Source organism: Oncorhynchus keta, chromosome 35 (genome assembly GCF_023373465.1).
Source record: "Oncorhynchus keta strain PuntledgeMale-10-30-2019 chromosome 35, Oket_V2, whole genome shotgun sequence".
NCBI classification, from domain to species: domain Eukaryota; kingdom Metazoa; phylum Chordata; class Actinopteri; order Salmoniformes; family Salmonidae; genus Oncorhynchus; species Oncorhynchus keta.
In genome coordinates, this window is record NC_068455.1 from 23065403 (window position 1) to 23091197 (window position 25795).

Below are 25795 nucleotides of genomic sequence, written 5' to 3' on the forward strand. Positions count from 1 at the left end.
CTTGGCTTTCAAAGACCTTAGAATGGCAGGGTAGAATAGATATAGGTCTGTAACAGTTTGGGTCTAGAGTGTCACCCCCTTTGAAGAGGGGGATGACTGCGGCAGCTCTCCGATCTATGGGAATCTCAGACGATACGAAAGAGAGGTTGAACAGGCTAGTAGTAGGGGTTGTAATAATTTTTGCAGATAATATCAGAAAGAGAGGGTCCAGATTGTCCAGCCTGGCTGATTTGTAGGGGTCCAGATTTTGCAGCTCTTTCAGAACATCAGCCATCTGGATTTGGGTGAAGGAGAAGTGGGGGAGGTTTTGGCGAGATGCTGTGGAGAATGCAGGGCTGTTGACCGGGGTAGGGGTAGCCAGGTGGAAAGCATGGACAGCCGTGGAAAAATGCTTATTGATTTATCGGTAGAGAAAGTGTTTCCTAGCCTCAGTGCAGTGGGCAGCTGGGAGAAGGTCCTCTTATTCTCCATGGACTTTACAGTTTCCCAGAAATCTTTTGAGTTTGTACTACAGGATGCAAATTTCTGATTGAAAAAGCTAGTGTTAGCTTTCCTGACTGCCTGTGTATATTGGTTCCTAACTTCCCTGAAAGTTTCATATCACGGAAGCTATTCGATGCAGAACGCCACAGGATGTTTTTGGGCTGGTCAAGGGCAGACAGGTTTGGAGTGAACCAAGGACTATATCTATTCCTAGTAATACATTTTTTTGAATGGAGCATGCTTATTTAAGATGGTGAGTAAGGCACTTTTAAAGAATAACCAGGCATCCTCTACTGACGGGATGAGGTCAATGTCATTCCAGGATAGGTCAATTAGAAAGGCCTGTTCGCAGAAGTGTTTTAGGGAGCGTTTGACAGTGATGAGGGTTGGTCATTTGACCGCAGACCCATTACGGATGCAGGCAATGAGGCAGTGATCGCTGAGATCTTGGTTGAAAACAGCAGAGGTGTATTTGTAGGGCAAGTTAGTTAGGGTGATATCTATGAGGGTGTCTGTGTTTACAGATTTGTGGTTGTACCTGGTAGATTAATTGATAATTTGTGTGAGATTGAGGGCATCAAGTTTAGATTGTAGGATGGCCAGGGTGTTAAGCATGTCCCAGTTTAGGTCACCTAGCAGCACGAGCTCAGAAGATAGATGGGGGAGGGGCAATCAATTCACACATGGTGTCCAGGGCACAGCTGGGGGCAGAGGGAGGTCTATAGCAAGCAGCAACGGTGAGAGACTTGTTTCTGGAAAGCTGGATTTTCAGAAGTAGAAGCTCGAATTGTTTTGGTACAGACCTGGATAGTAAGATAGCCTGCAGAGTTCTATCTCTGCAGTAGATTGCAATACTGCCCCCTTTGGCAATTCAATCTTGGCGGATAATGTTATAGTTAGGGATGGAAATTTCAGAGTTTTTGGTGGTTTTCCTAAGCCAGGATTCAGACACGACTAAGACATCCGGGTTGTCAGAATGTGCTAAAGCAGTGAATAAAGCACACTTTGGTAGTAGGCTTCTAATGTTAACATGCATGAAACCAAGGCTTTTACGGTTACAGAAGTCAAGAAATGAGAGCACCTGGGGAGTAGGAGTGGAGCTAGGCACTGCAGGTGCCGGATTAACCTCTACATCACCAGAGGAACAGAGGAGAAGTTGGATAAGGGTACAGCTAAAGGCTATAAGAACTGGCCGTCTAGCACCTTCCAAACAGAGAGTAAAGGGAGCAGGTTTCTGGGTATGATAGCATAGATTCAATGCGATGTCATCGCATATGTGGTAGGTGGAACAGCATGGTTGGTTAAGGCATATTGAGCAGGGCTAGAGGCTCTACAGTGAAATAAGACAGTAATCACTAACCAGTAATGGACAAGGTATATTGGTATTAGGGAAAGGCATGCGTAGCCAAGTGATCGTATGGGTCCAGTGAGTGGTTGGGCTGGCTGGGGACACGCCGATTCAGACAGTTAGCAGGCTGGGGCTAGCAAGCTAGCAATTAGCAAGCCTGGGCTAGCAAGCTAGTAGTATAAGTATAAGGTAGTAGCCTTAGTATAAGGGCCTTAGAGGGACGTCGCGATGGGGGAAAAGTCTGTTTTTGCCTCATTGTGCAGTGACATTGATAGACCAGTCGTGGAATTAGTAGGGTTCCAAGTAGCAGAAGGGTCCAAGTCCAACTGGCAAAATGGGTTAAGTGGTCCAAGAAACTGGCCGGTGGATCAGCTGACAGTCCAATATGCTATAGATAGCTAGCAGGCCGCGGTTTGCAGAATGGGCCTTCAGGGGACGCCGCGCCTGAGGGGCCTGTTGGGATCCTCGGGCAGATTTATGTTCGTATTGCAGTCATGAAGGATCGGCGGGGTTCCGTGCCCTGTACCGGCAGTAGAAGGGGTCTGGATATTGTAGCTGAGGAGTGGGGTTCAGGAGTAGCCCAGGAGCCCTAGCCTGTGAGATGGGTCTAGCATGGGCTAACCCCAGTCTAGTTGGTGCTTGCTCCGGGACGGAAACGTTAGCCAGGAGTAGTCAACCCGGGTTGCGGTTAGCAAGCTGAAATGATCCAGATGAAAGGGTTCAGAGTTTGCAGGGGATTTGGAGATAAAATATAGGTCCAGTATGCGCTGGTTTGAAACGCGTTGTACGAACTGGCGAGAGCTTTCCGAGCTAAAGGTTAGCTGATGACCGCTAGCACCAGAGATCGATCTCTACTGTCAAATCAATTACAAGACATCGTATTAAATCGCTTCAACAGAGTCAACAGAGCTGACTGATTAGCTGATAGCTGGTAGCTAGTTAGCTAGCTAGCTTCAGTTGAGGTATTCCAGTTCGGAGGTAAATAGAAATACTTTAGGAAAAAAAACAGATCCACACCACATTGGGTGAGGCGGGTTGCAGGAGACTATTTTGAAGTTGAGGTTAAGGAGAAATATTAAAAAGAATGCAAAAAAATATATATAAAAAGATATATACATGACGAGACGAGACAAGACAAAGACATCTGACTGCTACGCCATCTTGCATATCAGTATCAAATAAATGCTCAAACGTTTGCTAGCTGGCTAATTGATCCAGCAGATAACGGCGCTACCATTGGAGTAGGCAGCCTATAATGTTGAACTTGTTTATGTAAATTAGAATGGCATTTTACTACTGTAATGTTTATATCTAGCTGACTCCACTTGTAAATTGTAATTTTTATACAGTAGAGTAATCTTCATACTTGTTGTAGGCTACAAGCAAAATGTGAACACCAGCTGTCTGATACTAACTGATGGAAAAGTGGCTGGCACAGCGGCCGCTTGAGAACTCTCATATAGAGCACGTTATGAAGAGTTGCCTGGATTTGTTTTGTCGCCCCGACAATTTGACATTTCATAATCCCAAATTACGTAAATGAAAATGTACTAAGTCTTGCTTCAAGTCCTGGTTCCAAAGTAGCATCATGAATTTTGAACATGCATCCTATGATCGATCTCTACTGTCATTCAATCAATTACAAGAAAGATTTTGATTATCTAAGGCCAATTTCGTTGAGTTCTTACAACTCAGAAATCGTATTCAATCGCTTCAACAGAGTCTGGATGAACCTAAAACATCTAGCACAGACAAAATACTGAAAGAAGCTTATTCTACACCAAATAAGTTGATTGCCAAGTTATATCAAGGATTGATTGAAACTCTACCTGATGTTTCAGCATCTATAAGGGGAAAAAATTTGAAAATATTCATACCTGCTCCTACAACCAAAGATGAACTACTGCAATTCAAGATAATTCATAGGACTTACTACACTCCTGCTGGAATGCATGTAATGCACCCAGAAATGTCACATCTGTTGGAGATGCAAAAAGCACAAAGGAACCCTATTATATGTGCTGTGGACAGCCTTTTGGGATAATGTACACTACTGTTCAAAGGTTTGGGGTCACTTAGAAATGTCCTTGTTTTTTAAAAGAAAAACTACTTTTTTGTCCATGAAAATAATATAAAATAATCAGAAATACAGTGTAGACATTGTTAATGTTGTAAATTACTATTGTAGCTGGAAACGGCAGATTTTTAAATCTACATAGGCATACAGAGGCCCATTATCAACCATCACTCCTGTGTTCCAATGGCATGTTGTGTTAGCTAATCCAAGTTTATAATTTTAAAAGGCTAATTGATTTTAAAAAACTTTTGCAATTATATTAGCACAGCTGAAAACTGTTGTCCTGATTTAAAGAAGCAATAAAACTTGCCAAGAAACTGAAGATCTCGTTGTACGCTTTGTACTACTCCCTTCACAGAACAGCTCAAACTGGCTCTAACCAGAATAGAAAGAGGAGTGGGAGGCCCCGGTGCACAACTGAGCAAGAGGACATGTACATTAGTGTCTAGTTTGAGAAACAGATGCCTCACAAGTCCTCACCTGGAAAAACTATTACTATTGTAAAAAAACAATATAAAAAAAACATGTGGACTGAGCTGAAAACTAGAATCAGTGTCTAATGTTCAGGTCTATTTGTAATGTTCTGCTCACTAAAAACTATTTATTGTGAAGTAAACCCAATGTGTCATACATGGGTAGCTACTGTACATTATTTAAGGGAGCAATATGAAAATAGGTTTTCTGATGATACACTAAGAAAGAAGCAGGAACATAATGTCAAAGGATTAATAGATGAATCAGAACAGAGTAGATTGACGAGAAAGAGAAGATTCGAGCCATGCCATTGCTTTTAAGGAAATATTCAGCCCATTGAAATAGAAATCCACAATTGGGTCAGGAAATGCTTTTTCAGAACTAACAAAATCGATAAACAAAGATTATGCAGATACAAAATGTTCTCTGCCTTTTGCATGTGAAAAATACTCTTTGACGTGTACATGTGCTGCTACACTGAACATAGAGAGAGGAGGATTTGCTAGCTACATATGTTAACACGTTGAGTAGGTCTCTACAACACACTGCTGAAAGGTTATTACATACTATATTATTCCTACTATTCCTACACTATGTTATTCCTGCTATAGCTGGATGTGTGTACTGTAATAACCTTTCATAATTAATTTAAAAAAAAAACTATATTTGAATGTAGACACCCATATGGAGTCAATGACTAAAATGAGGTACCAATATCAACTGTAAGTGAATTGTTGCGATCTATTGATCTGGTTGAACTTCCCAACTAGCAGGCAAAACTGGTTGAACTTCCCAGCTAGCAGGCAAAACTGGTTGAACTTCCCGGGTACAGTAGCAGGCAAAACTGGTTGAACTTCCCGGGTACAGTAGCAGGCAAAACTGGTTGAACTTCCCGGGTACAGTAGCAGGCAAAACTGGTTGAACGACCCGGGTACAGTAGCAGGCAAAACTGGTTGAACTTCCCGGGTACAGTAGCAGGCAAAACTGGTTGAACTTCCCGGGTACAGTAGCAGGCAAAACTGGTTGAACTTCCCGGGTACAGTAGCAGGCAAAACTGGTTGAAATGACGTCATTACAACATTACAGTTTTGTCCGCTGGGTTGTTAGTGTGATCAGAAGAGTCCAATTTACCATCCTCTGACATTCACAGATGCTCTGAACCAGAGCATCTAACAGACCTAAAAGTGTCATAGGGTCAGCAACGAGTCAGGTCTAAGTGAAGGAGTAATAGGATGTTGTTACCATACCAACATCAATTGGTCCATTTCTTCCAAAGATGTTGTTTACTTCCCAAGTTGTTGTTTTCTTCACATATGTTCCATGGGTAAACCATGTCATTTGATATCCATTTTGCATTGACCTTTTTACCTTCAGCAGAAATGTTTCCACTGTCCTTTTAGTGAGCGGTCCAAAGTGAACTCTGAGATGTGATACAGCTGTATAATCACACAAACACAGTCGTTGAATATGATCAAGTCTTATCTCTTCCGTAGCTCCTCTTTTGTAGTTCCTTGCATTGTGCTCCCAAACACTCTCCTTCATCTAATATAACCTAATTATCCTCCTCCGCTCAGAATCACTGCTCTCTTTGAGGGCCTTCTTTCTATCTTTCTCTTTTTCTTTCTTTCTCTCTCAGACATCACCCAGAATCAGTAACCTCAAGTAGAGAGACAGAATGGATGCATTTAATACTGCAGATGTGCTTTTCTAAGAGCCAATGTAAAACAAGTTAGCACAAAGGTGGATTCTATAGTACTTTTCCCACTATTTTCTACACAGATCTGAAGTCGGCTCACTGGCCTAATATAAAAAGTTAGGTGATGCTAATTGAACACAGGTATCTCAATCAAACCGTAATTAAAGAGTCTAGACTCATTATCGTGTTTTCTCTTTCAGCTGTTTCCTACTTTGTTGCTTTACGCTGGATCCTGATAGGATTTGAAAAAGAGATACAACAGAAAGCTGCCCTTGCCTTTAGGATTTTTGCTAGGCTGCAGTCATTTGAGAATTCTAGATTGGCCTTATCAGACAGGCCCTTCGCTGAGGTAGCTGGAGCCTGTCTTCACAGTGAAACTCTATTCTGTGTCAGTTCAACTTGACCCGTCACAGACAATCACTATACCACAGAAGCTTTCGTCCAACCCGATGTGAAACTTTCTATTCTTTTTTTATTCTTCAAGCCCAACAAAAACAACAAGAACAACACTTCAAAGCTAGTCTTACCAAGTAGGCCTGCTTCCCTCAGAAAGATCTAACATTCTAGATGTGCCTCCAGAGCTTCTGCCTAGCTCTGTTCCTTGCTGACATGCCAGACCTGGAGGCTGTTGTAGAGCAAAGTGAATTAGCTTTTAATTTGCAGTGTTTGACTTGTACATGTTCTTTTTTTACAAAATAATTTGGGCCAGGACAGTCCACTCAGTAACAATTGCCACTGTTATCCAGGGAGTTCTGGGTTCCATAGAATTAATACAAATGTACACATCACATAACAGTGATGTTACACAGAAGCATATACAGCATACCCAGTAGCATGCGTACCAACGCACAGCTAACACAACATACACAGAAGGACAAATCAGACGCAATTGCATAAATACAAAATGACACGCAGTGGTCCAAAGAACTGCAGACTGCCTTGGAAAGCCATGTTTTTAACTGATGGTTATGCCAGCAGGTACGTTTCCCATTGTTTATAGGCTTTGGCTGGTGCACTCCCAGAAGATGGGTGGAGATTCACACCTGAACAGGCCTGACATGTATTCAGGCAGTTTGTGCACTGTCACCTTGAAAACAGTCACTAGGGTGTTGTCAGTGAACCTCTGTTTTATGATATCCCTCCATGAATGCCCGGTCATGATACGAGCAGCCCTGTTGATGATACACTGTAGCTAATTTAGGGATGGACATGAGTAATCCAGTATTCTGGTACTGAAATGGACGTTAAAAGTTTCATCTTTAACCAGAGATAAAAAAAATTAAAAAAGGATTAAAAAAATATTTAGTGGAATGTGCTTTGTGGCTGCACGATCGGGCAAATTAAATTAAATTTAGTCTAGAAGACAACGTTAATTTACTTTGACTCACTTCTAAATGTGCGGGGCACAACAAAAAATAAACCAAGCGAAGCATCACACCATTCTTCTCCCTAAATTCCCTTTCCCCTTCGTGTCTCATTCATTCAATTACATTCCGACCACTCCCTTCACACCAGCTCCCATTAGTCCTACTGTTAGGTGCCTCCTAAGAAGAGGTAGGTTCAGGATAAACAATCGTTTATTAAAAGTCCCAACACAACAACAACAGGTGGGGAAACACACTCAAACGAAGTCGCCACACAGGGAAATAACGTAGCACACGGAGGAGAAACCTCTACTCCTAATTACCATCCAAACGGTACGACGACCGTGAGATAACAAAACCCTGTGGCGCAACCACGCACCCCTAACAGAGCAACAACAGCAAATAATCCCGCACAAATAATTAGCAGGCAGCGGAGGTTAATAACCCCACCGAAATTAACTACGGTAATAGGACACAGGTGTAAAAAAAAACAAGACAGACACAAACGAAAAGGAAAAATGGATTGTGGCAGCTAGTAGGCCGGCGGCGGCGGCTCACTGGCCTAATATGGTGGCGAGAGGCGGCGTTATGAGGAGGCAGCACGGCAGCGCGGCTTGTAGCCCCAAAAATGTATTGGGGGGGCACACGGGGAGTGTGGCTAAGTCAGGTAGGAGACCTGAGCCAACTCCCCGTGCTTACCTTGGAGAGAGAGGGACCGGGCAGGCACCGTGTTATGCCGTGAGGCGCACGGTGTCCCCGGTGCGCAGGCATAGCCCGGTGCGATACATAGCAGTGCCTCGTATTGGCCGGGCTAGAGTGGGCATCGAGCCAGGTGCCATGAAGCTGGCTCAGCGCATCTGGTCTCCAGTTTATCTCCTCGGGCCGGGGTACATGGTACCAGCCTTACGCATGGTGTCCCCGGTTCGCCAGCACAGCCCAGTGCAGGCTATTCCACCTCACCGCACTGGCCTGGCTACGGGGAGCATTCAACCAGGTAAGGTTGGGCAGGCTCGGTGCTCGAGAGCCCCAGTGTGCCTTCACGGTCCATTCTATGCGGTGCCACCTCCACGCACCAGCCCTCCGGTGGCAGCCCCCCACACCAGGCTGTCTCTCCGTCTCCTTCCTACAGGTGCTCCCGCCTGCTCAGCGCTGCCAGAGTCTTCTTCCTGCCCAGCGCTGCCAGGGTCTTCCGTCTGTCCTGAGCTGCCAGAGTCTCCCGTCTGTCCTGAGCTGCCAGAGTCTCCCGTCTGTCCTGAGCTGCCAGAGTCACCCGTCTGTCCTGAGCTGCCAGAGCCGCCCGTCTGTTCTGAGCTGCCAGAGTCGCCCGTCTGTCCTGAGCTGCCAGAGCCGCCCTTCTGTCCTGAGCTGCCAGACCCGCCCGTCTGTCCTGAGTCAGCCAGGAGCTGCCAGAGCCATCCGTCAGCCAGGAGCTGCCAGAATCGCCCTTCATTCCGGAGCTACCGGAGTCTCCCACCTGTCCGGTGCTGCCGGAATCTCCCGTCAATCTGGTGCTGCCGGAATCTCCCATCCATTCAGGACCCGTGGCTTGGGTCCCCAGTCCGAGGTCGGCGGCGAAAGGTCACCGCGTTAAAGAGGCCATGGAGGCGGGTGAAAGAGGTGGAGAAGGACTATGGTCGAGTGGGGTCCACGTCCCGCGCCAGAGCCGCCACCGTGGACAGACACCAACCCAGACCCTCCCCCATAGGTTTAGGTATTGTGACCGGAGTCCGCACCTTTGGTGTCACGTTCTGACCTTCATTTTTTTGTTATGTCTTTGTTTTAGTATGGTCAGGGTGTGAGTTGGGTGGGTTGTCTATGTTCGTTTGTCTATGTTGTGTTTTGAGTTTGGCCTATGGTTCTCAATCAGAGGCAGGTGTCGTTAGTTGTCTCTGATTGAGAATCATACTTAGGTAGCCTTTTTCCACCTGTGTTTCGTGGGTGATTATTTTCTGTTCTGTGTTTTATGTATGCACCGTACAGAACTGTTTTGGTTTAATTTCGTTCTCTTTGTTGTTTTATTCTTTACTGTTCTGAGTTATAAATAAATATAATGAACACTTACCACGCTGCGCATTGGTCCTCCGATCCTTCTTACTACTCCTCCTCAGAACAGGAGGACGAGAATCGTTTCAGACAGTTGTAGACCTTACCATGAAATGCTTTCTTACAAGCCCTTAACCAATAATGCAGTTATAAGAAAATAGAGTTAAGAAAATATTTACTAAATTAACTAAAGTAAAAATAAAAAAGTAACATAATAAAATAACAGTAATGAGGATAATGCGCGGGGGTACAGGTTAGTCGAGGTAATTTGTAAAGTAAAGTGACTAGAGTAGTGTAAAGCTCAGCTGGAGTAGTGTAAAGCTCACCGCCATTGGAATCTGGAGCAGTGGAAATGCGTTCTCTGTAGTTATCAAATCTCGGTTTGGCGGATGCCAGGATAACGCTACCCGCCCCAATGCATAGTGCCAACTGTGAAATTTGGTGGAGGAGGAATAATGGCTGTTTTTCATGGGTCAGGCTAGGCACGTTAGTTCCAGTAAAGGGAGATTTTAACATACAATTACATTCTAGATGATTCTATGATTTAAACTTTGTAGCAACAGTTTGGGGAAGGCCCTTTGATGTTTCAGTATGACAATGCCCTCGTGCACAAAGTGAGGTCCATACAGAAATGGTTTGTTGAGATTGGTGTGGAAGAACTTGACTAGCCTGCATAGAGCACTGACCTCAACCCCATCGAACACCTTTGGGATGAATTGGAACACTGACTGCGAGACAGGCCTAATCGGTCAACATCAGTACCTGACCTCACTAATGCTCTTGTGGCTTCATGGATGCAAGTCCCTGCAGCAAGTGTTATTTTTTATATTTGAGATTCTTCAAAGGAGATGGTTTGGGATGAGTTGGACCGCAGAGTGAAGGAAAAGCAGCCAACAAGTGCTCAGAATATGTGGGAACTCCTTCAATTCTGTTGGAAAAGCATTCCAGGTGAAGCTGGTTGAGAGAATGCCAAGAGTGTGCAATGCTGTTATCAAAGCAAAGGTTGGCTACTTTGAACAATCTCAAATATAAAATATTTATACACTTTATACACATTTATACACTTGCAATTTATACACTTTTTTGGTTACTACGTAGAAAATAGTAAATTATTAAGAAAAACCCTTGAATAAGTAGGTGTGTCCAAACTTTTGACTGGTACTGTAAATGTTTTCTAAATTTCTCCAGCACTGATGTAAGGTCATTTATGTAAATGGGAACAGTAGGGGTCCAAGCAAACTCCCTTGTGGGATTCCATTCACCAGAAGGTTCCTGGCCTGGCTGCGTGCTCTGCAGTTTGGTGTACTGACTCCTCTTCTGTAAGTACGATATGAAACACTTGATTGCAGTGGTGTCAAAGCCTAATTTTGCAAGCTTCCTCAGGAGCTTGTTGGGGTGAACAGTGTCAAAATCTTTCTTCAGATCCAAGAACAGTGCTGCTGTGTCCTCCTGGCTGTTACAAGCCGACTTGATGTTCTACACATCCCTTTGCACTGCTGTAGATGTGCTGTGTGTCTTCCTAAAGTCACTTTGATAGGTTGTTGAGTGGGAAATAGTTGACAACCTGTGTGTGCACAAGCCTTTCCAGCACTTTGGAGACAGCACAATTCATACTGGATGGTAGTTGGCCATATCCAATTGTGTGTGCGTCCCACTTTCGATGTTGTGTTAATGGGTTTGTGTGCGTGCATGTCACATCTGATTGTTTGTGTGTTCAGCTTTCTGCCTGTTAGCCTCCTGTGTCTGTGTGTTATCCGGAAAGTGAGGGCATTAGTGCGCCATACCTCTCTCAGTTCCTGTTTGTTTGCTGTACTCATAATTTCAGCAATTTACATTTTCACTTCATTCACGTTCACGTCAATGTTGAATGCTTGTTTTACCTGCCCATCTGATGCACTTTTATACGTCCTTCATCTTGTTCTCTGTGTAAATAAAGGTTGGAGTCAGAAAGAAACTGCTGTGCTTCTGATGGAAAAGTGTCTTTACTGATTTTGTGTATAAAAGTTTGGACTTGAATGGTAAATAGTTCATTCGATTGACTGCCCAGCCAACACATTTTAGGTCCTTGAATGTCCTTTGTAGTTTCTTAAAGGTTTAGCAATAACGTTCCCGATTCCTCTAACGTCCATTTGCCGAATGTTCTGGGTGTCCCAACAGTGTTCCTTTCAGAAACATTCCCTGAGAAATTCAGACATGTTTTAAAGTTTCAGTTTGAAATTACTTGAAATGTTTTTACCCATTACACTAAAAGTAACAGCCAGGGCAGATTATTTAATCTGTAACGGTACAAATATTGTCTTAAAGCTACAATCAACAATCTGATCTCTCTCTCTTGCAGAGGAGCGGCCTGACTGTTCCAAGGCGCGGTGTGAGGTGCAGTTCTCACCCCGCTGCCCTGAGGACGCGGTGCTAATCGAAGGCTACGCACCCCCTGGAGAGTGCTGTCCCCTGCCCAGCCGCTGTGTCTGCAGCCCTGCAGGGTGCCTGAGGAAGGTGTGCCAGCCTGGATACCTCAACATCTTGGTAGCCAAGGGCTCTGGGAAGCCTGGAGAATGCTGCGACCTGTACGAGTGCAAACCAGGTACACTAGCTACAAATAACAATTTCTATTTGTGACATGGCAATATTGTTTTCTGATTCTGATACTTAGCTCATTGTAGTAATAATAATAATAATAAATATTATTATTATTATATTCCATTTTCTGAACGCATTTCCCAAGCACAATGCCCAAATTGTAGGCTACATATGAATGTGTTTACACTCATGAATGGCAGCTGCATCCTTCCGACAGTGGTTTATCACCTCGAGTTGTGGTGTAATGAAGGCCCTAGCCCACAGAAGGAGTGGTTGCCAGGATAGGAATGTGCTGGTGCCGTGATCTCCCTGTTCACACAAACAGACAGCATGACAAATCACGTTGCAGTTAAAATACTGACAGGTCTGTTTTCTTAACACACACTACTCCCAATGTGCTCTTCTACAAGATGTTTCATGGTTGTCTCTGTGTTATGCCCTCCCTACAGGTATGCTATCTTAATTTGATCACTCTGTTATCACAGAAAATGTTTCTGCATTGCAGGAAATGTAAATTGTTGTCTATTTGAGGTTTAAAAAGGCTTATAAGGTTTGTAATTTCCACTTAAAAATGTCAGATTTGATTTGCCCTTCCGAATAATGTATCAACCCCTGCAAAAATGTCCATTAATAATTCACATTTCCTGTTGCTGCAAGATTGTTTTCCTGCTGTGAGAAACTGTTCAAATTAACATACTTAATGCATCTCTGATGACTCTCTCTGTGTTGTGTCCTACCTAGCGTTTAGTGTGGACTACAGCACTAATGGTTGTCTCTGTGTTTTACCCTACTGTACCTAGTGTTTAGTGTGGACTGCAGCACAGTGGAGTGCCCTCTTGTCCAGCAGGTTCAGTGTCCACCTGACAGTTATGAGACCCAGGTGCGTCTCACCGCGGACGGCTGCTGCACCCTCCCCACCAGGTGTGCCTCGAACTTCCTCTGAATGCAACAATCAATGCACTTTCTTTGGCTGTTATATAAAGTAGTCAGGTATGAGGGTGTATCCATCTGATGTTTACTAACTCTACGAATCCCCCTCTCTCTAGGTGTGAGTGTTTGCCTGGTCTGTGCAGTTTCCCGCAATGCACCGTGGAGAGCTCCCGCCAGGTGGTCTCCCGCGGCGACGGTACCCCCGGGCGATGCTGTGATGTGTACGAGTGTATCAACGGTGAGCTTGGCCCTTCTCTCTCCCTCTGCTTGGCGCTGAACTGCACAGCACCAGTCTCACTGTGTCTGAGCTGTTATGCAGGGTGATGGTAAAGCCCTGTTTTCCTGCTTTCTTCTCTGGATCCTTTTGAAAGAATATTGTGCCAGGCCAGCTAACGGGGGATGTTTGGAGATAAGCACTAAGACGAGAAAATATTTACAAAGAATATATTTACACTCGGTGGGCGTGTTTGATAAATACAACCGCATACCTTGCTGGATGTTAGGTGGAACCCGCTATGTGAAAATCCTTCTAACAACAGGATAGCATATTGACTGTTGAAGAGGGTTGTGTTGGCGGCATGTACTCGGTGAGAGGATGGCAAATGTCAACTATCTTTTGATTTGTTTAACACTTTTTTGGTTACTACATGATTCCATATGAGTTATTTCATAGTTTAGATGTCTTCACTATTATTCTTCAATGTAGAAAATAGTGAAAAATAAAGAAAAACCCTTGAATGAGTTGATGTGTCCAAACTTTTGACTAGTACTGTATACTAATTAGAGCTTAAACAGACGGGTTTATTGGTGCTAAAATAGTGTCATGCAGCCTGTCATTTTTGCGTTTATACTTTTTCATAAGGACAACGACAAGTTGAATGTCGGACGACAATGTTCATGATGTCACTGCGACAACTGTATACAGACATGTCGATAGACGTAGCATAAACCAGCCTTTAGTCTTGACATCTGTGGTTGTTTAGTTCACCACCGTACTCACTCTGTTTAGCAGAAGGCCTCACATGTGAATCCTTAAAGAGATTGGCGGGGCTAAGGCTTAGTAGAATGCTGAATTGGTATAAGCAAAGATGAGCTCTCCAGTAGGTGTACCAAAACATTCAGGGACATTTTCTGAAAAGTGTGGTTACTAGTTTATCAACTTTCAAAGCAGAATAACTCTCCCAATTTACCTCAACTGTAGTGTAAGATATACCAATTTTTACTTTTATCCAATGTAAATTTTGCTACATAAGACTAAATCGAGCCGGGCCAGTCACAAATTCTCAAGGATTTACCGAGCCCACATTATGAGCGGTGGTGAACATTCAAGTGTGAGCTAGCCATTAAAATAATAATTTCAAGACCTTGCATTTAAAATAAAGAAATCTCCAGTATATTTACTCTGAGAGGAGGTCTAAGAGAGCCATGGCATACTGTATGTTGCAAATGATGTGGGGAAAAGCAAATCTAGCGAGGAGGAGATTTTTCTGTTGGTTGACGTTGGGGCGACAGGGGAGAGGGTGTGACAGGCAGTGCGGCGCTTCCCTTCCCCCTCTTAGCCCTATTAGCTAGAACAAACATCTGTTGGCGATGTAGAGCCAGGGGTCTGTGTCATCCCTACATCCTGCTGTGAAATTGCCTTTTGTATATTTACTGATTTCAGAACAAAGAGACATGCGTTCAGAGATCTACCCTCAGAACATCAAAGCACCAAACAGAAATATACACTGATTGAACAGCTGGCTCTATGGTGGCTTTATCTGTCTGCCTGAAGGGAAGGAGGGAGCTGGAACTAATATTCTCCAGCCGAAGGGGGTGGAGGGTGGAGGGTGGAAAGGAAACGGGGAGAGAAGATGAACTCATCCCAAAGGGTGGAAACTGAACTGGGGATCAATAGAACAGCTGCCATTGAGTCAGGTCACCCCTGTAACACACACACACACACACACACACACACACACACACACACACACACACACACACACACACACACACACACACACACACACACACACACACACACACACACACACACACACACACACACACACACACACACACACACACACACACACACACACACACACACACACACACACACACACACACACACACCCCTGCAACACTACAGTTGTAATACTACCTGCACTCTTCAAGGTTTGCTGACTCTTAATTGCTGTGACTCCCAGTAATTAAGGTAAAACTATTACTGGCGTGTGTGTGTGTGTGTGTGTGTGTGTGTGTGTGTGTGTGTGTGTGTGTGTGTGTGTGTGTGTGTGTGTGTGTGTGTGTGTGTGTGTGTGTGTGTGTGTGTGTGTGTGTGTGTGTGTGTGTGTTACAGGGGTGACCTGACTCAACAGCAGCTGTTCTATTGATCCCCAGTTCAGTTTCCACCCTTTGGGATGAGTTCATCTTCACTCCCCGTTTCCTTTCCAACCTCCACCCCCGTGTGTGTGGGTTATCATCCTACTTACATAGGTGTTCTAAGTAATTGATAAGCACATATGTCTGGCTGCTCAATATGGCTGACACACTGTTTGTGTGTGTGTGTGGAACAACATGCTGTTCACAATCAATGACTACTCACAGTGTTTCAGTGTTTCGCTACAGGGGAACTGAAATTCCAATAGCTGTGTTATGGTGGTCGTAGGACAATCTGTACTCCGCATATAAGCGTAATTTCAGACTCCTTGATTTAGCTGTTAAACTTGATTTCACCATTGCTTTTTCCTCCATTGTGTGCCCATTTGTTTAATGAAAGGCAGTTGAATGGACATAAAATATTTAATGTTATATGTTTCATGTTAAAAGCATTATAGCTTGCAGACTTATCAAAGAACTAAAGGACATCATGTCTGTCATCTAATGCTGCTTCCTCACAACCATCTGTGTTGGAAGCACTATTCAGGGAAGACAAACAGGCCAGGACATAGGAAAGAAGGTTTGACTGGATGAACTGTGGAAGCCATCTGCAAACAGTGGTGTCTGCAGGCTTCTGTTGTCCCACTCTGACAGCAAATGTTAGCAACAGCAGATGAGACAGTTAAGACACTCCGCAGAGCATGCTTGTAATGGCCTTTGAGCCTGCTGCTCAGACACACACACACACACACACACACACACACACACACACACACACACACACACACACACACACACACACACACACACACACACACACACACACACACACACACACACACACACACACACACACACACAAGCCTGCTGCTCAGACACACACACACACACAGTTAGGTACTAGCTAGCTTCCTCCTCAGATGGTTATGTCACCTTCCTGCAGGGGAGATCAAATCAAATCAAATTTTATTTGTCACATACACATGGTTAGCAGATGTTAATGCGAGTGTAGCGAAATGCTTGTGCTTCTAGTTCCAACAATGCAGTAATAACCAACAAGTAATCTAACTAACAATACCAAAACTACTGTCTTATACACAGTGTAAGGGGATAAAGAATATGTACATAAAGATATATGAATGAGTGATGGTACAGAGCAGCATAGGCAAGATACAGTAGATGGTATCGAGTACAGTATATACATATGAGATGAGTATGTAAACAAAGTGGCATAGTTAAAGTGGCTAGTGATACATGTATTACATAAGGATGCAGTCGATGATATAGAATACAGTATATACGTATGCATATGAGATGAATAATGTAGGGTATGTAACATTATATTAGGTAGCATTGTTTAAAGTGGCTAGTGATATATTTTACATCATTTCCCATCAATTCCCATTATTAAAGTGGCTGGAGTTGAGTCAGTGTCAGTGTGTTGGCAGCAGCCACTCAATGTTAGTGGTGGCTGTTTAACAGTCTGATGGCCTTGAGATAGAAGCTGTTTTTCAGTCTCTCGGTCCCAGCTTTGATGCACCTGTACTGACCTCGCCTTCTGGATGATAGCGGGGTGAACAGGCAGTGGCTCGGGTGGTTGTTGTCCTTGATGATCTTTATGGCCTTCCTGTGACATCTGGTGGTGTAGGTGTCCTGAAGGGCAGGTAGTTTGCCCCCGGTGATGCGTTGTGCAGACCTCACTACCCTCTGGAGAGCCTTACGGTTGTGGGCGGAGCAGTTGCCGTACCAGGCGGTGATACAGCCCGCCAGGATGCTCTCGATTGTGCATCTGTAGAAGTTTTGAGTGCTTTTGGTGACAAGCCGAATTTCTTCAGCCTCCTGAGGTTGAAGAGGCGCTGCTGCGCCTTCTTCACGATGCTGTCTGTGTGAGTGGACCAATTCAGTTTGTCTGTGATGTGTATGCCGAGGAGCTTAAAACTTACTACCCTCTCCACTACTGTTCCATCGATGTGGATAGGGGGGTGTTCCCTCTGCTGTTTCCTGAAGTCCACAATCATCTCCTTAGTTTTGTTGACGTTGAGTGTGAGGTTATTTTCCTGACACCACACTCCGAGGGCCCTCACCTCCTCCCTGTAGGCCGTCTCGTCGTTGTTGGTAATCAAGCCTACCACTGTTGTGTCGTCCGCAAACTTGATGATTGCGTTTTATCAGGCTGTGTGTGTGTGTGTGTGTGTGTGTGTGTGTGTGTGTGTGTGTGTGTGTGTGTGTGTGTGTGTGTGTGTGTGTGTGTGTGTGTGTGTGTGTGTGTGTGTGTGTGTGTGTGTGTGTGTGTGTGTGTGTGTGTGTGTGTGTCTGTGTCTGTGTCTGTGTCTGTGTCTGTGTCTGTGTCTGTGTCTGTGTCTGTGTGTGTGTGACCGGGATCCCTCCTTCAGCCAGCTAATCGAGGCTATTCACCTCTCTAAGTTACCTCCATGGCAGGAGCAGAAAGCCCACAAACCTGAGAAAGACCTGCAGTGGAACTACTGGCAGGAGCCTCGATTATCTGGCAGAGGGAGAGATCCTGGTCACACACACACACACACATACACACACACACACACACACACTGCACTCAGGAGGAAAGATGCCAAGTTCATAATGTTGATGACCATTCATGTCTCCTCAGTCTGCTCCGAAAACAGTGAGACAAATAGAAGCACGTGTTTTTGTCTGTTTTCTAGTCAATAAGTCAGTTCTTATGTATGTGTCCCTTTGATGCTATGTGATGTTGTCCGATGTGAAGATGCTCAGAGGAAATGAAAAGCCTCTTGTCTTGTTGGTTTGAATGGCATATGAGAACAGAGTATTTTTCATAGTGACTGTTGTTCCCATGATTGTAAATTAAATGGCATGTGGTGTTGTTAGTGTTATAAACTGGGAAAGTTATTATTCTAAACACTCACTCAGCAGGCTACAGGTCTTACCAAGGAAGTTGATAAAGACCAGACTTTTTACAGTTTTTTTTGATTGCTTAAGCATGATTTTCAAAACAGGGCCCGTGTTTTCAAAACACTACACACAATTAGCACAACTACACACCCAATTAGCAAAACACTACAGATCCTTTGCAAAATTAAACACTCTTGTAAAAACTATACACTTCTTTTTAAAAACCACACTTTGTTACCATATGAAATACACACGTTTCACATTACTATACTCTGTTTGCACGAGTTACACTCTGCTGTGATAAACCTAAAACACTTTTAGCACTTCTACTTCCCTACGATTAGAGTAGGCTACTATCAACAAAGTACAAATATAATGTAAATTCACCAAACACTACACAAGACCAATGTTGCAGACTGAAGGAACTCATTTGTTTCTCAACACGCCCAAAATGTTGACATGGAGATTCATAATAATGTAACCAAACGTCACTTTACGTATTGTAAGTTAAAAAAACAACAACAAAAAAATAACTAGACATTGTCTCTTCGCCTATCTGGATCTGGCCAGAGGATTTCATCAACATCGCAGGCAATGTTGTCATTAGCAAGACACCTTGGGAAGAAACGTCTTGAATGACGAATCCATCCTTGCATTGCTGCTACCTCCATCTGGTCACAGGCCTCCTCCATGGCTTGGATGAGGGGTACCTCAGCCTGGAGACGGAGATCATATACCTTCCACAGCCATGCCGAGAAAAACTCTTCTATAGGGTTGAGGAATGGAGAGTATGGTGGAAGATATAGGACGGTGAAATGTGGATGTTTCTGAAACCAGTTCTGAACCAGAGCAGAGCGGTGGAAAGACACATTGCCCCAGACAACAATGTATTGCATATGATCGATTTGATTTGCTGTTGTTATGTTGTGCAATTGGTCCAAGAATGTAAGTATGAGTGCTGTGTTGTAAGGGCCCATATGGGCATGGCGGTGGAGGACACCATTCTGTGTAATGGCTGCACAGAGTGTTATATTACCCCCACGTTGCCCTGGGACATTGACTATAGCCCTGTGGCCAATTGTGTTTCTTCCCCTCCTTCGTGTTCTCGTCAGGTTGAACCCAGCCTCATCTACGTAAATGAACTCATGCTGGATCTCCTCTCCATCCATTCGTAAAACTCTCTGAATTTTTTTTTTAGTTCTGTTTAGATCTACTATACATATTACAGTACAGTAAAAGATTATGAGACAGTATGCAAGATCACACTGCTAAAGTGAATACATACCTCGGCATAATCATGCTGCAGTCGTTTCACCCTTTCGGAATTGCGCTCGAAAGGCACTCGATAAATTTTCTTCATTTGAATATGTTTTTTTTTTAGGATGCGTGGCAGTGTTGATGTTGAGACCTGATGGATATCGTTGAAAATGGCGTGGTTATTGACAATGTCAGCTTGGAGCTGCTTGAGTGTTATAGCATTGTTGGCCAAAACCATGTTTACTATCTCCCTCTCCTGCTGTTCTGTGAACATAGGAGGCCTTCCCCCTTGTCGTCCCTGACCCTCAATTCTGTGTAGAAAAGCAGTATACAATAGTACAGTAATTTCACAGGGAAAGGTAACAGAAGTGTTGATACAGTGCATAGAATACAGTACTGTAAGCAGTTACTGAAACCGTGCAGATGTTTTTGATATGATGATATTTTTACAATACCTATTTTCCAGTCGAAATGTTCTCATCACACTTACCACTGTATATCGGCTTAGATTTCGCTGTACTCGCAGTCCAGCCTCCCTCAGCGTCAGGCCGTGGTTGACAACGTGGTCAACCAGTGTTACGCGGATCTCATTTGTCAGATTTGGTCATCTTTGAGCACCTTCTTGTCTTCCTCTTCCTCCCCTTCCTCCTCCTCCTCCTCCTCCTCGTTCTCCTCCTCCTCCTCATCCTCCTCGTCGTCCTCCTCCTCCTCCTCGTCTTATTCTTTCTCTGACTCTTTCCATTGTGCTTGAAGACCGATGAGCTCACCTGCTGCTTTTTATAGTGCTTATACACCTGATTGGTGTGTCTACAATTAAGCAAACGAGTGTTTGCACACCTGATGACTGTGTTGAACAAATTGGTTGGACGGTGTGGTAATTTGACAGTCAGTGCTTTGGTATTGCAAGGACGTGACTTCATGATAGATTTTTGTGTGTAATGTATGTTAAGTGTGTTTAGTGTTTTGAAAATTACTGTGTGTAGAGTTTTGCAACAAGTGTGAGGTTGACAATGTGCTTATAGTTGTGCAAATATGGGCTGATGTTTTACTTCTTGAATGTAAGGTTTTGCTAATAGTGTAGTTTGGGGAAGAATCTATCAATTGTTGAATAGAATCTAGTCATAGAGCTTACTACAGATGTATGATCTAAATTTGATCCTCGTGATCCAGGAGAACATTCCTGCAATGCAGGAAATGTAAAACTTGTAGTGCTTTTGAGGTTTAAAAAGGCTCCTGAAATGTACAATTTCCACTTTAACATTTCAGTCTTACATTTTCCCTTAAGAAAAATGTATCAACCCCTACAAAAATATCCATTCATTATAATCCACATACTAATTTTAATTTCCTGTTGCTGCAGGGTTCTTTTCCTGTTGTAGCAAACGGGCTCAAATTAAGATCCTACATCTGTACACTAGACTTATGCTGCATTTAGTGGAGCCAGATGTTTTATAGATGTGCCTGTTGTGTCTTTATTTTTAGCCACTTGTTTATCCGTCTGTGGTGCGCTCTACTGTCTTTCCGAGCGTTATGCTCGCAAAGGAGCAGTAAAAGCTGCTAATCTCTGCTGGCACTTATGGCAGGTATACTTAAAGTTGGCATTTCTATTGAATGTGTGTGGCATTTGGATCGAGTGAGTAAAGTGCTACTATTGCAAGTGGACGTGCCGGTCTGTCCTTTATTCAATGGAAGCAGAAGGCCACTCATGCTTGAAGGAGGCAGTTGAGAGGAGCCTTCTGCCAGGAATACAAGGAGACTCAAATATTTGAGCAATCTTGTTGACTCAGTACTGAATTTGGGGGGGGGGTGTACAAATGTGTACAAATGAACAAGTATGTTAGTTTGGTTTCATGTACTTGGAGATGACATACAGTATCTGCCAATTCATGCCCTGCAATGAAAATAGTAAGAAGCAGGTTGATGCTATCCCAGGCAGGCTGTTGCTATCTAACAGAATCTAGACAGCCATCTCTTTTCTGAAAAAATGATCCGACCACATTGATGTTGTTAGCAGTTGATGTTATTCTTTAACTTCTTGCGTCGAGCCATCCCGGATCCGGGATCGTGAATATTATTATTATATTATTAATACAGCCTCAAGCTCATTACCATAACGCAACGTTAACTATTCATGAAAATCGCAAATGAAATTAAATAAATATGCTAGCTCTCAAGCTTAGCATTTTGTTAACAACACTGTCTCAGATTTTCTAAAATATGCTTCTCAACCATAGCAAAACAAGCATTTGTGTAACAGCATTTAGCGTTAGCATAGCATTTAGCGTTAGCATTCAGCAGACAACATTTTCACAAAAACCAGAAAACCATTCAAATAAAATCATTTACCTATGAAGAACTTCTGATGTTTTCAATGAGGAGACTCTCAGTTAGATAGCAAATGTTCAGTTTTTCCTGGAAAGACTATTTGTTTAGGAGAAATCGCTCCATTTTGTGCGTCACGTTTAGCTAAGAAAAAAACCTGTATCCAGGATTGTGTAAATCTATCCGCAAGCTCATTAGCATAACACAACGTTAACTATTCATGAAAATCGCAAATGAAATGAAATCAATATGCTAGCTCTCAAGCTTAGCCTTTTGTTAACAACACTGTCATCTCAGATTTTCAAAAATATGCTTCTCAACCATAGCAAAACAAGCATTTGTGTAACATTATTGATAGCTATTGATAGCTAGCATTAGCATTTAGCGTTAGCATTCAGCAGGCAACATTTTCACAAAAACCAGAAAACCATTCAAATAAAATCATTTACCTTTGAAGAACGTCAGATGTTTTCAATGAGGAGACTCTCAGTTAGATAGCAAATGTTCAGTTTTTCCAGAAAGATTATTTGTGCAGGAGAAATCGGTCCGTTTTCTGCATCATGTTTGGCTACCAAAATAAAACAAAAATTCATTCATCAAAACGCCAAACTTTTTTCCAAATTAACTCCATAATATCGACTGAAACATGGTAAACATTGTTTAGAATCAATCCTCAACGTGTTTTTCACATATGATGATATATCGTTCGTGGAAGTGTGCGTTCTCCTCTGAATCTCAATGGAAAATGCCTCCAGTTGAAGATTACGCACCAATTTAGACAAAGGACACCGGGCGGACCCCTGGCAAATGTAGTCTCTTATGGCCAATCTGCCAATGATATGCCTACAAATAAGTCACAATGCTGCAGACACCTTGGGCAAACGGCAGAAAGCTTAGGCTCGTTCATGGCACATTCACAGCCATATAAGGAGACAATGGAAAACAGAGCCTCAAAAATTCTGCTCATTTCCTGTTTGAGGTTTCATCTTGGTTTCGCCTGTAGCATGAGTTCTCTTGCACTCACAGATAATATCTTTGCAGTTTTGGAAACGTCAGTGTTTTCTTTCCAAAGCTGCCAATTATATGCATAGTCGAGCATCTTTTGGTGACAAAATATTGCGCTTAAAACGGGCACGTTTTTTTATCCAATAATGAAATACTGCCCCTAGAGTCTCAAGAGGTTAATAACACAGACCCCAAAGCAAATCAGGGGGAGGAAAATAGGTTAATTTAAAGAGGATAAATCATAGATGGTATGCTGAGAGTTAGATGGTAGATGGTCGTTCCTTCTCTGTCCTCAGTGATTCTTTCTCAGTGATTCTCCCCTGAACAAAGGGACAGGAGGTAGTTTATAACCCAGCCCTAGCTTGTGGTTGTCCAATTAGAATTCCTTGAAATAAAACTGTGCCAATAGTCAAATAACAAGTATCTTATTTCAGACTCAATATATAGACAAAATCCTCCCATGTCTGCATTAATCCCCTATTACAGAAAAAAACACAATTTCCATTGATCGATAGTACTCTATTGACTTTTAGTCCTCTTGAACTTTAATCCTGTATTGGCCTCTCGTCCTCTGTCTCTGCATTGTGTATTTATCTTCTAAATATTCTTATACTCCCCCCTAAACCATTTAAAAAATACATATACTTCAAATGTATTTTAAGAAACAAATAGAAAACATGAAAAAATAGACAGTATAAAAAACATTAGCAGTAAGCATAAAATCATCCACATTAAACACCTTGCCTTTCTATAAAACACAAAGGACATATTGTACAATAAGAAATAGATTTCAAACAAAGTTATAAAAAATAAATATTAACAGGTGTAATGTTGATGTCCCTTACGATTCCTACCACATCCTGTATTAGGAGGAAACTCACACAAAAAAAGAATTGTCCACAAGACAATAATATTAATTGGTCCTGTTGTCAAGGTAATCATTCAGCAAGTCCTTTAAAAGTGATCAGCTCTTCCACACTGGTATCAGTCCCACATAAATAACTATTAGAAATGATGTTCTGAAGGTCTTTTTTTATTTTACTAGGTAAGTCAGTTAAGAACAAATTCGTATTTTCAATGACAGCCTAGGAACAGTGGGTTAACTGCCTGTTCAGGGGCAGAACGACAGATTTGTACCTTGTCAGCTCAGGGATTTGAACTTGCAACCTTCCGGTTACTAGTCCAACGCTCTAACCACTAGGCTACCCTGCCGCCCTACCGGTCTGCCAGTAGTGAGGAATTCTTCTTCCGTTCCACCGGTTGCACTTCACCAGAGATCTTGTATCGTTTCAGGTGCAGTCCTTGAATCGAAGGATATTGCTTCAGCTTCAGACTGTAGATTATCATAACCTGTAACGAAGGAAACAAAAAAAAAAAGTAACATTTTTATTTTATTTATTTATTTCACCTTTATTTAACCCGGTAGGCGAGTTGAGAACAATTTCTCATTTACAATTGCGACCTGGCCAAGATAAAGCAAAGCAGTTCGACACATACAACAACACAGAGTTACACATGGAGTAAAACAAACATACAGTCAATAATACAGTAGAAAAATAAGTCTATATACAATGTGAGCAAATGAGGTGAGATAAGGGAGGTAAAGGCAAAAAAGAAGGCCATGGTGGCGAAGTAAATACAATATAGCAAGTAAAACACTGGAATGGTAGATTTGCAGTGGAAGAATGTGCAAAGTAGAAATAAAAATAATGGGGTGCAAAGGAGATAAATAAATAAAATAAATAAATACAGTAGGAGGAGAGGTAGTTGTTTGGGCTAAATTATAGATGGGCTATGTACAGGTCAGGTGCAGTAATCTGTGAGCTGCTCTGACAGCTGGTGCTTAAAGCTAGTGAGGGAGATAAGTGTTTCCAGTTTCAGAGATTTTTGTAGTTCGTTCCAGTTATTGGCAGCAGAGAACTGGAAGGAGAGGCGGCTAAAGAAAGAATTGGTTTTGGGGGTGACCAGAGAGATATACCTGCAGGAGCGCGTGCTACAGGTGGGTGATGCTATGGCTACCAGCGAACAGAGATAAGGGGGGACTTTACCTAGCAGGGTCTTGTAGATGACATGGAGCCAGTGGGTTTGGCGACGAGTATGAAGCGAGGGCCAGCCAACGAGAGCGTACAGGTCGCAATGGTGGGTAGTATATGGGGCTTTGGTGACAAAACTAATTGCACTGTGATAGACTGCATCCAATTTGCTGAGTGGGGTATTGGAGGCTATTTTGTAAATGACATCGCCGAAGTCGAGGATTGGTAGGATGGTCAGTTTTACAAGGGTATGTTTGGCAGCATGACTGAAGGATGCTTTGTTGCGAAATAGGAAGCCAATTCTTGGATTGGAGATGTTTAATGTGGGCCTGGAAGGAGAGTTTACAGTCTAACCAGACACCAAGGTATTTGTAGTTGTCCACGTATTCTAAGTCAGAGCCGTCCAGACAGGTGGGCAGGTGCAGGCAGCGATCGATTGAAGAGCATGCATTTAGTTTTACTTGTATTTAAGAGCAATTGGAGGCCACAGAGGAAGAGTTTATGGCATTGAAGCTTGCCTGGAGGGTTGTTAACACAGTGTCCAAAGAAGGGCCAGAAGTATACAGAATGGTGTCGTCTGCGTAGAGGTGGATCAGAGACTCACCAGCAGCAAGAGCGACATCATTGATGTATACAGAGAAGAGAGTCCGTCCAAGAATTGAACCCTGTGGCACCCCCATAGAGACTGCCAGAGGTCCGGACAGCAGACCCTCTGATTTGACACACTCTATCAGAGAAGTAGTTGGTGAACCAGGCGAGGCAATCATTTGAGAAACCAAGGCTGTCGAGTCTGCCGATGAGGATGTGGTGATTGACAGAGTCGAAAGCCTTGGCCAGATCAATGAATACGGCTACACAGTAATGTTTCTTATCGATGGCGGTTAAGATATCGTTTAGGACCTTGAGCGTGGCTGAGGTGCACCCATGACCAGCTCT

The 25795-nt window shown here is 43.2% G+C and overlaps 1 protein-coding gene across 1 annotated transcript in view; it reads left to right on the plus strand.

Annotated features, from left to right (window-relative positions):
• LOC118368148 (cysteine-rich motor neuron 1 protein-like) overlaps positions 1-25795 on the plus strand; it is a 192957-nt gene that overhangs the window by 89463 nt on the left and 77699 nt on the right. Inside the window, exons 3-5 of the mRNA XM_035751968.2 lie at positions 11824-12066; positions 12863-12983; positions 13109-13230. Coding sequence (XP_035607861.1) covers positions 11824-12066; positions 12863-12983; positions 13109-13230 — 486 coding nt within the window. The remainder of the gene's footprint in view (positions 1-11823; positions 12067-12862; positions 12984-13108; positions 13231-25795) is intronic.